A 22499-nucleotide genomic window follows, 5' to 3' on the forward strand; every position below is an offset into this window, starting at 1 on the left:
AGAGTAACCGCGTAATGGGGATGGAAACAGTTCAGAAGATATGAAACACTAATTACAATCAAATTTGCATTTCATCAGTTTTTCCTCAAAAAGGACAAACAACTTAAAACCTACAGATGGATGCCAGAACAGAAAAAACCTGATTATTTAATACCTGCAGTGTTAACAGGTGTATAAAATTAACCCCATGTTTCCTGGTGTGCAAGTTATTTTGCTTTTATTCAATATTCAAGCACTTTATTGTCATTGTATATCACAATAACAACAACCAAGAGGGGCATTTAAAAACCAATACAAATAAATAAATAAATAGATACAGTATAAATAAAGAACAAAGGCAAAAAAAAAATTATGACAATGATGCCACAGCAGCCCAGATTGTTATTGCACATATGTCCAGCAGTATTATTATTGCACATATGGTAAAGCGTGTGTTGCATATTACCAGCATAGCTTAATGTCTGAGTTTATAAGGTTAATGACAGCAACATTTATCCACATTATTTTTTTTTAGAAAATACAATTGTTTTTGCTCAGCATTGGTCAATTCTCCTTATAACGGCGCTAAGTGGACAGCCATAGCCTCCATATCAATCAACAACACCACACTGTTTACGCACCTGTTGCTGCGGTTGTCGCCTCGCGCCCTACAAGTGTCTCCTCGCGACAAACAGCACGAGCACGGTGAGGTGGATCGCGGTGCACAGGAAGCTCTCAAAGTGACCTCGCGCTGTCACCGCCACCGCCACCACCGACCCCCTGTCCCTGCAGCTGTAGCCGCCGTCCCTTTCCCCGGCCGGCCAGTTTCTCTCCAGCTGGTCCCCGATCCTTCGCAGGCGGGACGCGAGCACCTGAGCCACCGAGCAGGGCGAGGGTCTGCGGGCGCTGCAGCTGGAGTCTCCAGGCAGGAGCAAAGGCTGCTCTATCGGCAGCCAACACATCTTCTCTCACTCAACAACAACCAGCTGCGTGTTCTTGACTCTTTTCTCTTCAAGTCTTGATGATATATGACCCTCCTTCTCCTCTCTCATCAAACCTTAACTGTGTTTGCTTGCTCCCCCTTCTCTCTCCCTCTCTCTCCCCCTCTCCCTCTCTACTGTATTATTCATCACAGTGTCACATGGTTTGGGGTTTACATCATCTTTTCCCAAAAGAGAGATGCAATGGTTAACTCTTGAATCTCTCCTGTCTGGATTGATCTGAGGAGTCTTTTGTTATAGCCTGTTCTGGGACGTTTTGTCCTTTTTGTCTATTTTCTTTAAAGTCTATTTCGTGTTATTATAGCAATAAACAATCCCACCGACATGTAGCATTAAATGTCTTTAATTATATTCACAACAATTACTAATTGTGGCCACAGAAACTGAGAACTACTGCGTCCATAATAAAACTGCGGAATTAAAAACACACGGAACTTGCAGCGCCGTGTTCCTACACGGACTGCTTACAGAGGAGCACATATCGGTGTCTCGACTACTCTGCAATTGAAAACAAACATGCAAGCTACAACTTTACAACACTGCCGGGTTATATTTTGTTAGCTATGTTTAAAAAAATATGGCTAATGATCTTGCTGCGTTCAGGGAGAGTTGGAAACAAGAATTAACGAGTAAAAAAGAGGAGCAGCGACTTGTTTCTGCTTCTTCCACCTCCAGGAGTATTCCTGAGCAGGCAAGTAACAGAGACTCGAAAAATAGATATTTTGAAGACTTAAAAAATCCCAGCAAAGAGCAAAGTGAGGCCTGCAGTCCTTTAAAATCAGATGGTTGCACTGAGGATAAGGGACGTGTTGTAGGAGGAGGAGGTGAGGAGGCTGCAGCGAAGTCAGAGGATCAACCTGAGTATGTGTCCATTGCACGTAGTTTGCTGGATGGGAGGACTAGTCCCTTATTGGAAAGGATTGAAGAGGAGAGGAGCAGGAGGAAGAGGCAGTATCATAACGTGACAAATGTCCGCAGCGCGTCCCTGCAACAGCATCAACAGCATCAGCAGCATCAGCAGCAGCCTCAGAGAAAAGTCAAGAAAGACGAGGAGCTGTTGGAGCAACTCATTCAGGATCTGGTATGAGTGTCACACTGTTAATGATGAAGAGGATGGTACAAACATTATCATTACACTATCAGCTCAGTGCTTAATGTATGTTTTTATCATCTCTGTTGCAGAATGAGGTGAATGACATTCCCTTCTTTGATATTGAGTTACCATATGAGTTGGCTTTGAAGATATTCCAGTATCTCAACTGTACCGAGCTAGGCAGATGTGCACAGGTAAGCAGATGTGGTAAGAGTGCTCTAGGCAAGATTACATGAAACAAAAAAAAGTGAATACAAAAAGAAAGAATAAGCCTCAACTCAAATCAAATGCTATAGACTCACCTTACTTTGTATATGATAACGTATAAAACTAATCTAATACATTTGAAGGGGTGCAAGTTGATTTATGGGTTAAAGTTCTAAGTCCTAAATTTCTTCTAAAATACTTGATCATTTTACCTCTTCAGCTCTCTCGAAGTTATTAAAATGAAATCTGCGAGGCTGAAACTAATGATTATTTTTGATTATTGATTAATCTGTCAGATATTTTCTTGATTTGGGTGGCTGTGGCTCGGGAGGTACAGCGGTGGTCCATTAATCAGAAGATTGGTGGTTCGATTCCTGTCACCTCCAGTCCACATGTCGATGTGTCCCTGGGCAACATACTTAACCCCAAATTGCTCCCATCTGCTGCGCCAACAGTCTGTGAATGTGTGAGTGAATGTTTCCCTCTGATGAGCAGGTTGGCTCCCTGCGTGGTAGCCCCTGCCCTCAGTGTATGAATGTGTGTGTGTGAATGTGTGAGTGTGACCTGTAATGTAAAAGCACTTTGAGTGGTTAAAAAAAGATTAGAAGAGCTCTATATAAGTACAGTCCATCTACTATTGATTAATTGTTCGGTCTGTAGAATAAGTCACAACATCTTCAGATCACTTGTTTTGCTCTGTCAGCAGTCTGAAACACAAAGATATTACATTTCACATCACATAAAATAAGAAAAGCAGTAAATCCTCACGTTTTAGAAGCTGGAACCAGACAATAATTCTGATTTTTGCTTTAAACATTACTTCAATAATTAAATGTTCATCAAAATACGTTTTTTTTAAATACTTTTTTTTCCTCTTTCCATCTACTAAAAGATGTTCAAACCTCTACTTTTGATCAATAGTTTCCGGGTGTTTAAATTAGTTTTGATATTACATTATTCAAATTAAATGACAAATAAAAACTTCTAAATAGCAGCAAACTTGCACAACAATAAATTGGCTCTCTTATGCCTTTAGTATCTCTTCCTCTAAAGTGATCACATTAACTGTGTGCAGCTTGCCAATACTTAGTTTTAGAGTTCTTGGTTGTGAAGTCCTTAAAAATCTGTTACCAGGCACTTCTCCCGACATGCAGAATTGCTTAGAGCAGCTTTAATACCAAATGTGACCTTAAATTGGTATAGATTATTAAATTACATTTTGTTTTGCAGACCTACTGCTCATGTTGCACAGAGTCCATTTGGCAGCCGGCCGGGCTCGTTAAGCACAAATAAATTAAGTGATGCAAGCTTGTAATGTATGCTGACTCAATCCACAGTTACAGTGTCCAATCTCCTCCCAGGTGAGCAGGGCATGGAGAGCCCTTGCAGAGGACAGCGTGCTGTGGTTCAAGATGTGTGTGGGGGAGGGATACCATCAGGATGCCAGCGTGGCTGACTCCCCCTGCTGGAAGAGCACGCTGAGAGACTGCAGGAACTCGGCCAAAACTGTGCGCTCCAACTGGAAGGTGGGTTTGATCTGTGATGTGTGATGTGAATGTGGTGAATCAGAATCATTGAGCTCCCTAAAATACAACGCAACCTGTATATCAGTTTTTCTTGGTGAAATTGGTGCAGTACAAAGGAAAAAAAATAGGATTGTAACATAATGGCAGGAAATCAGTTCTGTGCTCTCTTTAAATTTTTTAATCAAATTACAGAGAGTGGAATTAGTACTCTGCCTGCCAGTTGTAAGATAATTTAGCCTATTTGTAGTATGGATTGAACAGTGTTTTCAGCCAAGTTTTCTTTTCTATCTAGAATCGAGTGGGATCCATCAGTCAGCTGCAGTTCGAGCTGGGAAAGGTGCTGTGTGACGTCAGCTCCTGTGATAACTTTGTCTTGGCTGGGTGAGTTTTTTTTACGTACACGTCTGACATCTGAAGTTTACTGGATTAAACTGTAACCTGCTCCTGTCCTCTGAATTCATCTTCCTTGTTTTCTCTCTCATTCTTTGGCTTTATGCATCCTGATATAAATGTCAGCATATAAATAACACGTCTGATTGATGATAGGATGTCTAGTGAAGAATACATCACATTTATATATACAGTATATAGGACCTTGTTAACTAAACATTTACATATGGAAGGTTGTTCACAAAGAAAAACACACTGCTTAAATCTATCAGCAGAAAACTGAGAGAAAAACATTGGGCCTCATGGAAGAAGCATTTGTATGAACATAAATGCATGTATGAGCGATTTTAAGAAAATTAGTTTCCTCATACTCAGAATCTGAATTAATTATTTTTATTTCTTTCATTTTTTTTGTTTTTTGTTGTGTTTTTTTTTTAGATTTTATGATTTTTATTGGCACATTTTGTCGCTGCCTCTGTGTCTCTCTGCTGCTCTCTGTCCAGTATCATACTGTGCTGCAGGTGACAGTGTAACACCTGTAGACTGTAATATTCTCCTCTGATAGCTCCATGATTGTCACATGACTGCCCTCCATCATGGATGACACCATGTTGCTTTAAAAAATGTTTTTGTTTTTAGCATCGAACTTCATTTCTATTACAGTGCAGTGCTAAAATGAGCTATTTATGACAAGTTCAAGTATTTGGATTTCTTCTTATAACTTTGTGCAGGAACAAATATGAAAGAAACATCAGAAAACATTCGTGCATGAGGCCCATTGATTTGATACAGTGTTCAGTATTTGATTCCCAAACAACATTTCAAAATAAAACTGAGAGAAAAATAAGGGCTCCTTCCAAAGTATAAAGTATGCAAACATTGTGGTTAGTCTAACAATTTCTACTTAAAAACCCTTTTCTGTTGGGTTTAATGAAACATGCAAAAACTATAGTTCCAAATAATCGATTGAATTGCCAATATATGTTTGACTAGCAGATCTTTATTTCTTAAAAAAGTAAACTGAGCAATAAAGATTGTCAGGTAAGCAGCAACATTTATGAACTTGGTCGGAGTAAAATTCTCCACACAACTTACAAACCACAATTTAAACATTTTTCAGATATCTGGAGTAGGACCAGGCCAGCTTTGTAGCTATACATTTGTCATCATTTTCAGGCAGTATCAGAAAGTGTTAGTAGATGACATTTAATTGCACTTTGTAGTTTAATCCAAATAAATTAAAGTTATCACCCTTATAGGAGTCATAACAGATCAGGTTTCATTAGCTCCACACTGTATATGCTCTCATTTGTGAATGGTGGTCCACTCTCCCACGACATACTACCACACCCTTTCTAATGGCAGTAGTTGGTGATGGAGGGGTATACAACCAAATTTACAGCCAATTGTGCGCTGAAACAACAGGACTGAGACAGTGATAGATTGTGAGGGCCCGCAGGAGACTGATAGAATACCCAGGAGGATACGTTCAGGGTCTCCAGGGGAATACCGTGATTAGATTCCCATCAGTCCCACCACATCTCTCACCAGAGACAACAATGTGTTTGTATCTGTTCACGTGAGCAGATGTAGGACACAGTGCCAAAATAATCTAGAGATGAAATAAAACACTCTGCAGAATGTGAGCATTTAACTCACTCATACTTCAGTATTTACTCTAAAATCCTTCTTTTTTTTATACCATGGCTATTAACAAATTTACAACATCAATACTTTTCCCATTATTGGTAGATTAGGGGTAATTCAGCTAAGTATTTAGATTTGTTTAATTAGATAAGAATCAATAGCAGTTAAAATAAATTAAGAACGATTCAATTGCATCCATGAAAATCTTATTAGAAAACAACTGGAATGAGATTTGGCAACAGGAGACATTGTCTCATTAACCCAACAAGTATTGGAGTCACACAGGGTCACACAGGCCAAGTCTGGTGAGACCTTGCATGAAGACTTCAGTAATCAGCAAAGTTTTTGATACACAAAAAGTTGTATAACAAATGACTTGGATGAGATTCAGCATCATCATCATCCTGTCGATATTTGGCACTGAGGTGATGTACCAATTAAGTAAAAGTGTGTATTCTATTGTTTACTTCCTGCCAAAGCCTGCTATGGCAACCTTACACACACACACACACACACACACACACACACACACACACACACACACACACACACGTACACCCTCTGTCACACTCTCTGTCACTGTGTCACACACTCTCACTGCGAGGCGGATACTTGCTCAGACATGATGGTATCTGTGGAGGTGGTAACGCTCGCAGTTTTGTTGTGTCCCGCAGTGAGAGCTCATTGACTCGGGCGAAGAGCAAAGGGAGAAGGGGGGGGCGGAGGGGGGGTCGAGAACAGAACAGAAGGCCTTTGAGTGTGAAGGGGTGACTTTGTTGTTACTTGTGGTCGGGAGATAAAGACGGTGCTTTCTCACTAAAAGGGGAAATAATGAGGTGATAAGGTGAGGTTGTATGAGACCAGGATGAGGTCACAGTTTAGCCTGGCTGAATGATGCAGGATACAATTTATTCATATTGTAAGATCAATCACACACTTCATGAGACATTTGTATTGTAATTTATGCAAACTTAAAAATCACTGAAGAGATTAGCAACCTCTCTGACCTCTACGCTGCATATTATGAGTAATTGGTAGGATTTTGTACAACAATTTGTTGGTTTGCCTGAAGCCAGAGAAAAAGGGGGCAGCTCTGTGGTAATTAAGGTAAAACGTTCTGCTCATAAATACAAATTCATACAAATGAAAACAGCAAAAGCTTTTTGTAATATCAAGTGGAGGAAAAAAGAGCAGACCAGAGACTAATGGAAGAAAAGCTCGAGTTGCATTTTAAAAAGAGAGAAAATGAGTCTGTGCAACAAGAATAAGGCTTCAACTAGTGATTATTCATAATGGATTATCTGCTGATTATGTTATCGATTGATGGACTTTTTTTGTGTCTGTAAAATGTCAGAAATATATCACAGACATATGCCTGTTATATATGATGAGAATTTCCCAGAAAGAAAGGTCAAAGTCTTGTTTTGACCAATCAAGGGTCTAAAACACAAAGATATTCAGTTTATCATGTATGACATCATCACCTTTTAGAAGCTTCTGTTTTTTTTTCCATTTAATGACTGGAATGATTATTTGATTATGAAAATAATTGAAAAAAATAAGTTATATAATGTGAGGTGTGATGTTCCCCAGTTACAGCTTCTCTAATGTGATATATTTATGTATATGTATGTGGGAATGTGCAATATGTGTACTTATTATATGTATGTATTTATTGAGTCAACAGGTAGCACTATATCATTTATTGTTGTGCAAATGTGCAACTTTACTTTTATCTTCTTTGTTCTTTTAACTATGGCGGCAGCGGTCTCAGCACTTAGAGCCCAAGACAATTTCCCTTCAAGGACAATAAAATATCTATCTATCTATAGTTTGCTGCGTTTCTCTGTTTTATATGATTGTACATATTTTGACTGTTGGTGAAACAACACAAAACGCTATAATATACCTCACATTCACTTTTAGTAAATTGTTAGTTGCTTTTTTAAAACTTTTATTTTACTTTTGATTAATTAATATGACAATAATTATTAGTTGGAGATCTGCTCTCATTTGTTAACAGTAGTAATGCCAAGATATCACAATTGATCTTATATATATTCTTTTATCTCTATAATATATTCTATGTTATTTTATCTTAAAATGTCTTTTATAAAGGAGTGAATTAAGTCATACCCTCACAGTTTTATAATTGCATAAGAGTTCCCCAAAAATAGAAATTTAAAGATAACCTTCACTTCCTGCTGTTGGTGACTTCAGTTATTCTCGAGCAGACAAATTTCTCCTTTTTCTTTCTTTTTCTGCTATTCAATTTAAAAGTCTTTTTAAAAATATTTCTTCTCTATCATTTATCATGTATATAAATGTAACCTGTGCTTATATGTATCTCAGGTACACGTCTGGTGATGTGAGGCTGTGGGATACGCTGCACTGGGACTCAACAGCCTCCTACCTGAAGTGCAACAGTCTGTCAGCTAACACGATCCCCAGACCTCATGTTAATCATGTCCAGGTCAACAGCACAGTGGCTGCAGCTGCTTATGAAGACGGTAAATGTGTGCAACAAGGCATCAGAGTCATACAAATATACATTATAGCTCCCTCTGTTTTAGCCAGGTTGGTTGAAATATCTCAACTACTATTTGATGGATTGTCTTGACATCCTTGGTTCTTAGAGAATGATTTCTATTGACTTTGTTGATCCTTGGACTTTTCCTCTAGTGCATCATAAATATTGGATTTTAAACTAGTGCCATCATCTGGTCCAAATTTAATTTATGACCAAATACTTGCAAGACTAATGATATTTGCAGCTGTACTTTGTTAGCATGCTAAGGCTAGTGTTTGCACAGCCTCACAGAACTGCTAGCATGGCTGGAGTCTTGTTAAATAATCAAAACATAAATGCCTAGTAATATCTAGTCTTCAAAATAAGCTAAGTAAAGCCTACCTAGCTGGTTAGTTGCACTTGTAGCTTCTCTAGTTACAGTACATCCTCTGCTATGTGTTCAATTCAGTGCAGCTATAGAGGATTCAGGTAATGTGTTTCACTGTCATGTGTCTAGGCTGTGTGGACCTGTGGAGCACAGAGACAGGTGGAGAGCCCATCCACCACTACCAGATTCCAGGGAAGATCCAGGCCCTTACCCTGAGCCCCGACAGTCCCGTCCTGGGCTCTGCTGCTGGGTCAGATGTCAGGCTAGACCGTGCCGATGACCGTGGCTACTGGAGGACACTCTGCCGGGTTCAGCTACCCAAGACCGTAAGTCAGATAGTTTGATTCTTTTTGTAACATTGACTGTAAACATGGATGTCATGACAATGAATTCAAAACAAAACATCTCGATCACCCCCTGGTGGCTGGCTGCAGTATAGGTCCAAATGCTCACTTTTTTAATTAGATTTGTTTTTAATTAGTAATTTAATTATATAAATAGGGGGTGTGATGTCATGATTGACAACTGTGACAGCCGCTCTCAAATCGCTGTCAGGCTGGCGGGACACGCCCCCCTCAGCCGTCCCGCCGGCTGCCCGACTCTACTGTGCAGACTCTGGCTCCAAATGATGTCACACATGCCAGGTGGCAGCTCCTGGAAAGGAGAGATTTTGGCTTCACTTAGCGGTAGGAAGGGGAGACACACCGTCCATATTTACATACAGCCAATGTTGCTGTCTAGAAATTGTACTGGGATTGTAATAATCAGTCAGTTAATCAGTTAATTAGAAAATCAACAGTGAATTAATGATGAATGATTTATTATTTATCAAGTTAAGCTTCTTTTTTTTTTTAAAGAAAACACTGGTTCTGACTATACACTATATGAATTATGACATGACTATTTGAGTGAAGTGAAGCATACCTCCATCTTTTCTGTATGACAGGTAGAGAGCTTGGTTTTGGTGCCAGGCAGGAATCAGCAGGGCCCGCTGGCAGCCCTGGCGGCAGGAGAGGCTGTGTACCTGTTGGACACTTTGGAGGAGGAACCAAGGATGCTTCATTCAGTCTACGGTCATCCCGTTACCTGTCTGGATGCTTCCGACTCCAATGTTGCATTTGGGGTGAAGCGCACTGGCTGGGCCATGCATGATGGAGGCAACAAGGTGGGTTAAGTTTCTCATCATTTCTATGAAATATTAGTGTTTAGTTTTTTTAAAATGAGCATCTTATGAGTATTTTATCAATCTCTATCAGTTTTCAGAAAATTGCAGTGACATTGATAGACATGTCTCCTTACACGAGAACATGTTAATTGGCTTCTCTTAGCCCATCTCCTGCAGAAGAGTAACACCTTGATATTTATACGAATGGCATTTCTCAAAGTTTCCAAACTTTTCTGGTCTATCACACCATTTTAATCCCTTTCTTATAATTCCTGTAAGTAGAGAGTTGTGCTGTTGTCTTGTGAACTTGTACATCTCCTTTTATTAGTACAAATTTGTCTTGGGAAAAAACCCCAACCCTGAGCCCTTATGTTGCTCTGTGTGTACCTGAAGGTTTAAAAACTCTGGAAATCCAAAAAATAAAATATCTGCATCCACCATTTGATAGTAACAAATAAAGCTTGCAAATAACATTTTACCCAACAATTGTATTTTTAGGGAGGGCACAGTCATGGCAGGATTGTGGCTTGAATATTACCCTGTTCAGTGAAAATACCAATATGGGAATCAGATCAACATCCTGAAACACATTCATTTCTTATAAGGCAGGAGTGGGACTACTACTGGGACCAGTTGAAAGTGAAGTAAGATTATAAATTAGTAAACAAGGCAACCCTGGTAGCTTTTTTTCTGGTTAAGATGCATGCCATATAACTGTAATATCCACAATTTGATCCAGCTTCAGACCTTTTTTGCATGTCACCCCCTCATCAGTCCCGACTTTCAATATTTGTCATCTCTCCGCTGTCCCTATGATAACGGCATTAAGGGCCCCCAAAAATAGAGTAAATAAAAAAAAGTTTAAAAATTAGTAAAGAGTAGAGGTAAATGTGTGATAATAATAATAATGATACCCTTCCAATGTTAGTCTTACTCTCTTATCTGATAATTTATTCAGTAATCTAAGCAGAAAGTCTACTCTATATTTTTTTTACCAGAGATAAGAAACTAGCAATGTGATTTGATTGCTAATTGAACCAAATGTTGCCATCATTTCACATATTGTGATGATGATTATCTGTTCTATCTAGTCTTTTGTGAATGGCACTCTTGTATGTTTATGGAATAACTATCTAGTGTTTCCGTGTTAATGGAATTGATGGAGCTGTATCAAGGCCTCTTTTGTGTTCAGTGTGATTGAAGCGCCTGAGGAAGACAAACAAACCTAAACAAAACCACCTTGAATGTTTACTGGATGGTAAAGCCCAGGAACTCTGTGCTAAATGTATTGTAAGAAAAATACTTGCATTACAAATTGAAATGGAAGGTTTCCAATCGAGTTAGCAAGGTCACATTTGCTCTCAACAGGTGCATAATGAAGAAATGGGAAATTATAGGAGGTGAATAATTTGGTTTTTGCTCAAATAGAAGGAAGCAAGTTTTCTTTTAGGAATCCAAATGATTGAGGGGAGAGAAGTGAGAATGGAGTCTTTTGATTTACAGCTGAAATACCCATTTTACCCGCTGACCTCCAAATGGGATTAAACTTTTTGGAGAATAGATGCCTCCATCCTTTTCAATATGGAGCACCGTTTTTAGTGTGTTTAGTTAAATTTTAGATGCACTGCAAACTGTTCTCTGTCTTCAAATAAACTGGGTTTTTTTTTGGCAGTGTGATCACTCTAACCGTCTGTTCCTTTAGACCCATGAGTCCCATCAGAAATGAATATAATACACCTTTGGGGGATTTGTTTAGAGTAGAAATAAATAGCCTTAATAGCAACAAGCCCTCTGTGGGCTCTACCCCTAATTACTATAGTCTCTGTGTGTACTTTGATCAACTGTTGGTCCCTAAGATGCACCTGTTTGCTTCTAATAATAGTGTGTTTCTAAGGCCCCTGTGAACCTAATTGACTCTAAAGACTTTACTTAGAAAGTACAAATAACCACAAAACAAATTGGGATCAGCAAGCACCTATGCAGCAGCCATCATGCTTCTCAAGATAAAACAAAGGTCACAGAAAGCAGCATAAAAAGTGTAATTGTATCTTTTTTTTAACATGAAAAAACAGATGTGGTTTACCTCAGAGATTGGACAAGTGGTAGCTTCAGAGCAGAAAGTAACACCTGAGCAGGCTGTGTGGGGGGTGCAGCAATCTGTCATTGAAAGGTCTTTGGCAAAGCTGCTCCACTGACATCACCCCTATTAAAAAAGCACAGATGATACACTTCAGCTCAGCTCTCACCAACTCAGTGACAGCACTAAAGCACCACATAGTGGACCAAGGAGAGAGTAGCAGTGAAGGATATCAGCCTCCAGTGCATCATAACACAAAGGCAAGATACTGCAGCTGCTGGTGACTAGTTCTTCTCAACCATCTGTTCAAAATTATTAAGAATGAAATAAGTAGTCCAGATAAAATAATATAATTAATACAAATAATTCTACACAAGGAAAGTAGCAAGTTTGTGATGATGATATTAATACATTTAAGATGAAATACAGCACATCTTCAGCTGTAGTAATATTATTTGTCTCCATCATTCAACAGCCTAAAGTTGAGGATAGAAAGCAGCCGTGCCTTTCCCTTTCATTTGAGATCGGATTAATTTTAATTGCAGCACATAAGCACCAAAACTCTCTCTAACTTTCTTGTTTCCATAGTGAGCTTAGTCCAAATTATCTTCTAAATGATGCCAATTCATGATTAGCATACCTCCTTTGCTAATTAAAATATTTTACAAATTTAATTACCCTGTCTGTCGCTCTTGTCACACTTATAACAGCAATTTCATACTGTGAAGGAGTCAAAGCATGAATTGGCTGCAGCTGTTAGTGATGCCAAAACATGTTTTAAGAAAACATATGCTTCATTAAAATCTGTCAAAATGCACAGAGGTGACATCCAAGGAAGTCTACGCAAACTTCTCACCACAGAGGAGTGAAACATTTTCATTTGCAGAATTTTAACTCAGATGAACTCAGCCACATTGTCTTATTTTTTTAATCTGTTTGATGTAGAAGTTTGAAGTTTAATAACTTAAAAGTACAAAAGCTTCTTTGTGTTGATGATACAGAGGATTCTACTTCATATTTTGGCATTCTTTATCATTTAGCTTGTGGATTTGTATTTGAGCCTTCCCTTTTTTTGTTGGGTGTGTATTTGTGTGTGGCCGGAGCCAGTCTCCAGATCCTCATTACGACTCGCCTCCTTCTTGCCAGTGGACCAGGGGCACCCAGGCATCCTCCCAGCTCGTGGCTGGGCATTGAACATAAGCTGGCATCTCCACTGGCAAGCTACCCAGCCACTGCAGCGGATCCACCACAGAGCACAAGTGCTGTCAAAAAACCTGTCAGTCTCTCATTGCCTTAGGTTCAGAGGGCTGGATGGATGCATGCAAAGCTGAATTAGTGGTTTAATGCACAGTATGTATGATTTATGAAGGACGGTTGGAATCAAGATCAGGTTCAGTAACATATTGTAAAACAACCCTTTGGGGGTTTTAGTCAGAAATATCCAGGTAACACTTCTCTGAACAAGCCTCAGCAGCACAGCAGGTAATTTCAGTCATCTAGCTCATATTGGAGAGAACATTATGTAAATACAGGGTAAGTACCAAGGTCAACACAGCAGCAGAGACCTGAAGAGTGACAATGTTAAAACCACTCCTATGTGAAGAGAGATTCAAAGCTACAGGTGGATGAGGGGGTGGACGTGGGGTTATTAAATGCTAGAAGACTGCTATATAAACAGCAGCAGCGGTTATAGCAGAGAGTGATTGCTGCACTTAAAAGCTGAGTTTTCAGGTAACACAGTGCATAATGAAACAAAGCATATATGCACACATTTTTTGTCTCAGTCATTTAAAACACCCTGCTTTGAATTTGACCAAAGAACTATAATAAATACATCTCAGTGAAATAAAGTCTTTGGATGTTGCAGCAGTACCTCAGTTCCCTGACTGCACTAAATCACACTTTTGTTACTTTTTTAGCTGCATGGCACAGAACATTATGTGAATATGAAAAGTTGATATTGATGGCAGCAGTAGGTTCTGAGCTCACCACTCCCTTCAAATATACAAAGCACAGCAGAGATTTGGGAGTGATGACAAAAAGGGATTTTCGGATGACATCCCAAAAACCACATTATTTCCCTGCTAGGCAACATAGACCACAAGAGGAATATACTATCCAGTGATTTGATATGGACAAATATAAAGCAAGCTACCTTCACTCAACCCAGTTTAGCTGAATCTGTAACTACATACCATATATACCCATACACACACCACAACACTCATACACTTATTATAGTGTCTTAACACCTGGGTAATGCTGTTTAGGATGTTAAAATACAGATACATGGTTTCAGTCTTATAGCTTTATCAGTGAATGGCTACCTTATTTACTTATCTTTTGTAGTTTTTTTGTATTAGTTTGGTCAACAGCTTCTAATCACAAATCACTAATGAGCAAAGAAGCACAACTAAACTTGTCTTTGTGTCTAGTTTTGCTTTTTGTTCCTTTGCTTCTTTTCTTCTTGTGTGTCCATGGAAACATAAAACTCAGCATCACACAATCCTACAAATACAAAGGTAATATACTTGAAAATGAAACTAAGATGTACAGGTGTTAGAAAGTGTTTTCTTAAGTGTGGGAAACATCTGTAAATAAGTAAATTAGTGGAGTTATTGTAAGCAGGTTTGAGATTGTGCTCTGCCCTGCTGGACATGACATCAAACCATAAAGCTGCCATTCCTGTGTGTCTGCTTTAATGTGCTGCTAATCTCTTTTCATTCACATGGTATCTAAACCAAATTAAGCTATGAATCCATATTTGTAAAGGTTGGGGGGAACTGTGTGCAATGAAAGGGTTAACAGGTTGCAAGATTTGATTCAAACTTATCCCAAGAAGGTGAATTTTCCCTTCTGTTTTCATTAGTGAAATCAGCTGGTGGAGTGTTTGCTTGGAGCGAAAGCCTGCAGACAGTTGGCTCTGCGTGGTGCATGGTTTCCCATTCCCGGTCTATGATATGACATTTTAGATTAATCAAAACCCAAACTAGATTTGGCCAAATGTGTTTTCACCACTAAAGCAATGGCAACAGTAAAATGTTTTCTCCAAAGTGCAGCAATAATTGCCACATTTTTAATCTTTTTAAAAGCTATAAATTACATTAACATCACAGTACAAGCCACCATTAGAGTTTCCTTTGTCTGTGAGTCTCAGTGTGGCTCCAGCAAGTGCATTAACTTAACAGCTCCTCTACAATCATGCTCATGATTATTCCTGCTCAAAAACATACTGCAGCACTCTCTAAAACAGCCCCCAATATCATCACAAAGCGGCTCATTTGCCTCACTCAGTGATATTTCTTCATTATAGTGGGCAAATATTTAATAAGAAAATTAAAAAAAAAAAATCTTCCTGAAACTGTAATGATTCATCGAGAACAGCAGGCTGGACCTAATTTCTGCACCCCCCACCCCCTCTTTCTCAACTCGTCCCCCCCTCTCCTCCACTGTCCAAATCCTATCAAGCTGTCATTTCAAAGTCCGGTGTGATTTGGGCTTTGCCCCGGGGTGGTGCACAATTAAAGCTCTGCTTGGCCCAAATATGGGACACACAAAAACTGCTGGCAGCATCTCAAGGCTTACATCATTCCTCTTTTTTTCCCCTCTTCCTTCAAACTTCATCTTTGTGGCACTCTCTCTCTCTCTCTCTCTCTCTCTCTCTCTCTGTCTTTTTATCTTTCTCTTGCTCTCTCACTCTCTCTCTCTTTCTCTTTCTTTCTCTCCCTCCCTCCTTCCTTGATTTAATTTCTTCATCGTTTTAATTATTCAAAGAAAATCATGTGTGGTGGTTATCCTGTTTGTTCCCATTTGGATGAGAAAACACCAGCCACTAATTGACCAATTAGGCCAGATCCAGATGACATCATTCTAACTTGTATGAAGAAAGTTTGCTGCAGCCACCGAGCCCGAGGCAGTGATGTGTGTCTCAGTTTGTAATTGAAGAATGCCCTTAGGTTGATTTCTTTTCCCCCCCTCCAGCTTTAACACTTAAGTGCTGCTGTGATTTTAATTAACTGGCCTCTCTACAGTTGGTTGGGTTTCTCTATTATACAATGTATGATATATAATATTTATTTGAATTCCTGTAACCTAAAGTTCAATTTCCTGGAACTATCCTAATACTTTCTGAGTGCACTGTGCATCCTACAAACACCAAGCTAATGAATTAAAGTGTGTGTGTGTGTGTGTGTGTGTGTGTGTCTGTGTGTGTCTGTGTGTGTCTGTTAAATAATTAATATTATTGATGCATATGTGTTTCAGATCCACGTCTACAGCGTAGAGACGGGTAAACAGACAGCTTGTGTTGGCAACTCACCTGGAGATTTCACTTGCATCAATCTGAGAGACAGTCCCGTTCACCTGCTGGTGTGTGGAAACAAAGATCGAAGGTAGGACACACAGATGGAAAACACGCAAAGAATCACCCAATACTGACACTCTTGATTTATTTTAACACAACAAATGTGTGCCTTTGGCTCCGTCGCTTGAAGTTGAGCAAATAATTGAAAGGACAGTCTGTTAAATGGATTTCTCTCGATGACACCTGATGAAGAAGGTAACACTGAGGCTAATTGCAGTGGGAAACAGGTGTTAAGAAAGTGTGAGAAAATATTAGGCTCCATCAATATGCGCCTTAGTCACACTTAAGTTTGATGCAAAGACAAGACTGAAATAGTTTTGTTCTTTGTCTGAAAAGAGAGATTCTGTCTGTCTGTCTCCATCACCTGTGACAGTAAAGAAGAAGAAAACCTGCCCATCTTTGTCCCATCCATCCAACCATCCATCCATCCATCCATACATGTACTCACACATGCGCGCACACACTTCCCACATCGGTAACCTGGCTCTCCAGATACGGAAAAGACACATAAAAGAGCCATTCTCATCTATTCTCCACTTGTTAGCGGGTGCTGCGGTGCATGAGTTGGCAGGGAAAGAAAAATCTCTGGCGCGTCCTCGTCCAAAGCTGCCCCCGCTGTTTCTATTCAGCACCAAATCCATCTGGCTGTTAAGTAGTTGGCTTAAATCGAATGACAGACCACATCATATTGTTTATGTTCTGTTTTCTCTTCTTACTAGTTATGATTCAAAGCAACCGTACAAAGAGGAAAAAAATGCTCAGTTTTTTGTCAAGTGCCAGAAGAAAATGTTCAACATTGTTTTATTTCTGAAAGAAATAATTCAACAGGAGCTTTTTGAATAAAGCATTCAAATGCTTGTTTTCTTGCCAGAGCATTGGTAGGTCTTTATCCAATTCCTTTCTGCATTACTTTTGGTCTTTGCTTTCTGAAGGATGTGCAATTTTGTTCAGAGATACAGACACACACACACACACACACACACACACACACACACACACACACACACACACACACACACACCAGCTTGGCTCTTCCACTTAGGCCCCAGCTGATGCAGCACACAGTTGAGAACAAATGGAAATGGGGGAGACTGAGGGACAGTCCGCAATCTTGGCTCTCTAACAGGGTGGCTTAAGGCCAAAGCCTAATGCATCCCTTCTTTTCCTCCAAATGAGTTTTGTCCTTCTGTTTTTTGTGAGATCCAGGGAGCAAATGAGGGGTCTTGGTAAGGGCTGTCTGGAAGAATGCCACATCTATGCAAACGGGAAAGATGTGGGCAAAGAGCAAAACTGGATAGAGTAGGAGTGAGAGAAGGAAGAGTGAGTGGCGTACCTGTGGCTATTGATCACTTTGCATTATGCACGGCTGCACTTTTTGGGTTTAGCCTCAAGGCCACTTTGCTGACATATTGGAATTGACTTTTACCTGCCTATTTAAAAAACTAAAAGCATCTGCAATGTGATTTGTAGCCATGCCAGCGTTGTGGCTCTAGAGATGGCACTGATGGTCAGTCAGCTGGTTGGTTGTATGCCGCTATTCAATGGATTGCTATTGAATTTTATCCAGATGTTAATGGTCCCCAGAGGATGATCCTATGCATGTTCCTCTTGTGCCATCATGACAGTCAATATGGATAACACTAGATTTGTTACAGATGTTCACGATTCATAGATGAGGACTCTTTCTGACTTTGGTGTTAATCTGACTTCTGAGATTGATATTTGTGATTTTGGGTGAAATGTCTTGACAACTTTTGGATTGATTGCAATGCATTTTGGTACAGACATTTATCTAGTACCATCATCATGTCATCATGCCATCATCAGCCTTTTGACACAGGCCTGTTTTTTCACCTGTTGTGGGATTTTTTTTTTCCTGGCTTCATGATTTGATCTAGACTTTATTCAGAATAGAGAAACATTTGCAGGTCGTCTGAATTTGGAGCTACGGTGTCTGAATAGCAGGAAGCCTAGAACAAAGGCTTGTCATAGTGTGCTGAAATAGCCAACGTGTTATTCTCAACCTTGAATGTGTCCATTAGTCTGAAAGATCAAACTCAAGTCAAACTGAAAACCACTTGTGATCACCAAATCACTAGTTTGCACCAATCATCCTCTTTCTAAAATGAGTAATGTCTTGTCTAACGCTCAAACACCAAACTCTTCAGAAGTTATCGGAGCTTCTCCCACTTTTCTCTTATTAGGCAGAGCTCCTCTTGATTAATGAAGAGGAGTCTGGCCAATGACAGCTCACTGAAGACAGAGCCACCTCCAATATTAGATTTATGGTCCCCAACGGTCTGCCAGCAATGTTCACCCTCATTGTTAAAACGTGTGCTCCCATCACGTAATGCCACTAAACAGGCAAAACTAACTCCAGATAACATGTCCACCTTGCCAATTTACACATTTAACTCTGATTCCTTACAAAGAAACATAAAAAAAAAAAACCTTTGGAAGTGGAAATGAAATCTGTCTGAGTCCCCAAAGTAAATTTGATTATGGTAATGAAGTCTTGGAAGAAGGTTGAATCTGGATGGAATCATGTGCTGGATGCTTTTAGCTGCAATAAAGCCACAATGACAACAGATGGAGCTGAGGGTCCCTTGGGTTTGTGTTGCTCATGAAACCCACCAAGTAAAAATCCTGCTCATATTGCCTCTTATTTGCAAAAAAAAAAAAATACTGGTATAATATTAATGATAATAATGGATGAGAGCATTAGCACTCAAAGCAATCAGAGTTGGATCTCTAATTCACTTTACACACATTCAAAACAAAAGTGGTTAAAAGTAAGTGAGAAAAATTAAAAACAGCATGACTGTATAAAAATAAAAGTCAGTCAAAAGTCAGGCTGTGCCACTTTGTGATATGAAATTAGTTTGTTTTCATAAAAGTTCTTTTGTGGAGTCAATGTCAAGTTATGTAGTACACTTTTTATAATGTATTTACCATGTTTCTAATGAAAACATATAGATAGCATGTTCTGTATGTATATCTATGGCTCTAAAGTTATAGCTGACAAGTTAACCCTCCTGTTGTCCTTGAGTCAAAGAAGGAAGGGAGGAAGAAGGAAAAGAGGGAGGAAGGAAAGGAAGGAAAGGAGGGAAAGGAAGGAAGGGAGGAAGAAGGAAAGGAGGGAAGGGAGGAAGGAAAGGAGGGAGGAAGGAAGGAAGGACAGAGGAAAGAAGGAAGGTAATGGGGAGGAAAGAAAGAGACAAGGAGAGAGGGAGGACGGACGGAAGGGAGGAAGGAAGGACAGAAGGAAGGGAGGAAAGAGAGAAGGAGTGAGGAAGGACAGACGGAATGAAGGAAGAAAGGGGGATGAAGGGGAGGAAGGAAAGAGGGAGGGAGGGAGGGAGGAAGGAAAGAAGGAAGGGAGGGAGGGAGGAAAGAAGGAAGGGAGGGAGGGAGGGAGGAAGGGAGGGAGGAAAGAAGGAACAGTCAAAACAAACGGGGTCAATTTGACCCGGGAGGACGACATGAAGGTTAAATAACTGTGTTTAATAGTCATTAGACACCTCAGATGCTTTATTTTAGGTTTATTTTCTTTATCACAGTATGTTTCCCTGTTGTTATTTTGCACTATGTGAAAAATATGTTGTACAATCCAGTTTTATTTTCATTCACAGTCACATTCGTTGGTGTTTTTATGTTTAGCACTTAATGATTTACCTGCTCTAATTTATAATCTATTGTACTTTCTTTCCCCTCTTCTTCTTCTTCTTATCTCCTGGTGTAATAAAATATCATCGAATTATCTAAGCGACCAAAGGGTCCACATTAAGTTGGTTGTTAGTTAGTATTTGTTACATTTTATATTGACACCACACCAATTTATGTATTACTTTTAATAATACACTTTGCCTAGTGTTTGATAGCAGGAGAATAAGTAATGTTGGGTTGAGCCAAGGACAAATGAAGAGGGAACTAAAGCACACAATGGCAACATCTGCTTGGTTTTAATTTGTCCTTGGTCTCTTGGCTGGCTGTAGAAAAGTTTGTTTTGCAGTTCTTCCTTCAAGTTTGAGAATAGTGTCCTTTTTGTCTGTAAATGAATGCACTCTTTCATGTCCTCTCTCTTGTGTGTGGTCTTGGTATGAGTCCTACGCCCCTGTAAGCAGGAAGTAAAATCCAAAATACCCATGATCCGCTAGAAGAGTGATGCTATTGTATTCACTTCACTTATTATTCTAAGTCACTCCAGAGTGTTTGATGAACTCACAAAACGGATATCTAAATATATAACTGTGCAATATGAATGTTCCTTTTGTTGAGTTGCCTCATTAATATGAAGTAATAATTCAGGACTTTTGTAATTCATTTCCTTGTATAATAGTGTAATTTGTTTCTTCCTGCTGTGATTCAGAGTGAGGGTGTTTGACCTAAGGACCGGCTCCTCTGTGGCGTCTCTGTACGCCCACCACTTGGGTGTCACCTCGGTTCAGGCGGACGATTGGAAGATTGTGAGCGGCGGAGAGGAAGGATTGGTGTGCGTGTGGGAGATGAGGATGGGAGCTAAACTGTGGGAGATGCACAACAGGTTGGAGGATATAGAAACTGTCAGCAACACATACGTTACACATCTGTTGTTATCATATTTCAAAGACATCGCTTTTTATTTTTTTAGCTCCCTCTGTTTGTTAGTAAGACATTACAAAGCATGTGACTTGGAGATGAGAGTTAATTAACTTGTTTTCCCAAACCCACTTCACTAGTTAAGTAGTGATTTTGAATATTTTATCTTTTTAATCTAAATGATTAAAAGTAAGACAATAATCCCAGTTGAATGATGTGTTCATCTCCCTAATTTGTAATGACATGTTTTTTATTGTTGTTTTTTAACTTTTAACATTAAGAACTATTTATAGAGAAAGACTAACATGCACAAGTAAAAATTAGCAATTAGAAATGTGATTTATGTTAATGTGTATGTTCTTATACATAAGGCATTGTTTTCTGACTTGGTTTGCAGGCATCCTGTAAGGCATGTACGTTTCAACATTAGCAACCTGGTAACAGCCAACATCCCAGATGACAAATCACCGCGGGGGGCTTGCATCACAGACGATGACCTCACAGCTCACCGCAGGTCACTTATCTCCCTCTCACACTCCTTTTTCTTTTTTTTTTTACCCTGTTCACTCCTCTACACATATCTCCCACTATCTTAGAGAGTCTCTGAGTCATAAATATGATGATTTCATAAAAGCTAATTTAATCTGTAACATTGCCAAAAGCGGATATATCCTCGTTATTACACATTGGGTAGTTGTTACAACATCTCATGCTGCTTACATCATGAGTTTGGTTTCTCAAAATCTGGACATCTCCCATAGAACTTGTTGCATCTGCACCCTTAGTTACAGGCTGCTTTTTAAGTGTGAATAAAACTTCAAAATAATGAAATAATTCAGGAGGTTGTTAAATAATACCGTCACCTTTGTTAGATAAAGGTGGATTATGTAGGGAAGTATTTAAACTGCAGAATGATCCATCTGTGCATCCAAAGTGAAATAAGCTTAAGTGTTCACATGAATGTTTTCACACTTCAGACACCGGGGAGTCATCTGCCATTACGACTTCTCTGAGGACGCCACCTCCCAGGATCACATTCTGCCCATCTGCCGGTCCGATTACACTGAATCTTACGGCTACAACTACAACATTGGCCTGACGGTGCCATATGACCGGCTGGCTGGTTCTCATCCATCCCACTGAGGTGGAGAGTGTCCCCTGTTGCAACTGGACATAGTTGGATATGGTTGAATGGACAATAGAAACTTTCATCCAAACTGTATTCAATAATTTTATTCTCATTTCAAATCAACGTTTTTAGATGTAATATTGAGTTTAATTGTAATATTTGTATATTATCTACAGCTGTTTTTAATTTACAGTGTTGGATTCAGCTGCCCAGATGTTTTACAGGATCTCAGCTTTGCAAACTGTTACTGTAAAAATTAATGATTTTTTTTTTTTAAATTGATGTTTGACTTGCTGGATTTGAATCAGTGTCGCTGTGCAACACCACAGCAATAAAACATGTCATATTTCTACCTCAGTTATTAAATGTCTGTTTCTCTAAAAAAAAACCCAACAACAACAAAAAAACATCTTAAACATTTAACTTTCATTTATTTAGTTCATTAAT

At 39.3% G+C, this 22499-nt stretch overlaps 1 protein-coding gene across 1 annotated transcript; it reads left to right on the forward strand.

Annotated features, from left to right (window-relative positions):
- The first annotated feature begins 1511 nt into the window (after positions 1-1511).
- Positions 1512-22396, forward strand: fbxw8 (F-box and WD repeat domain containing 8). Its single transcript, XM_053326208.1, has 11 exons — positions 1512-2061; positions 2163-2267; positions 3642-3806; positions 4099-4187; positions 8196-8353; positions 8870-9066; positions 9687-9905; positions 16246-16373; positions 20715-20888; positions 21321-21437; positions 21901-22396. The coding sequence occupies exons 1-11, from the start codon at positions 1558-1560 to the stop codon at positions 22064-22066; spliced, it is 2022 nt and encodes a 673-aa protein (XP_053182183.1). The 5' UTR covers positions 1512-1557; the 3' UTR covers positions 22067-22396.
- The last annotated feature ends 103 nt before the right edge of the window (positions 22397-22499 follow it).

This window comes from Scomber japonicus, chromosome 9, assembly GCF_027409825.1.
Source record: "Scomber japonicus isolate fScoJap1 chromosome 9, fScoJap1.pri, whole genome shotgun sequence".
Lineage (NCBI taxonomy): Eukaryota > Metazoa > Chordata > Actinopteri > Scombriformes > Scombridae > Scomber > Scomber japonicus.

Coding starts and splice junctions, on each gene's coding strand:
- fbxw8 (XM_053326208.1), top strand. CDS start 1,558: ATGGCTAATGATCTTGCTGCGTTCAGGGAGAGTTGGAAACAAGAATTA. Junction 9,906..16,245: donor TGCATGATGGAGGCAACAAG/GTGGGTTAAGTT, acceptor TATGTGTTTCAG/ATCCACGTCTACAGCGTAGA. Junction 21,438..21,900: donor GACCTCACAGCTCACCGCAG/GTCACTTATCTC, acceptor TTCACACTTCAG/ACACCGGGGAGTCATCTGCC.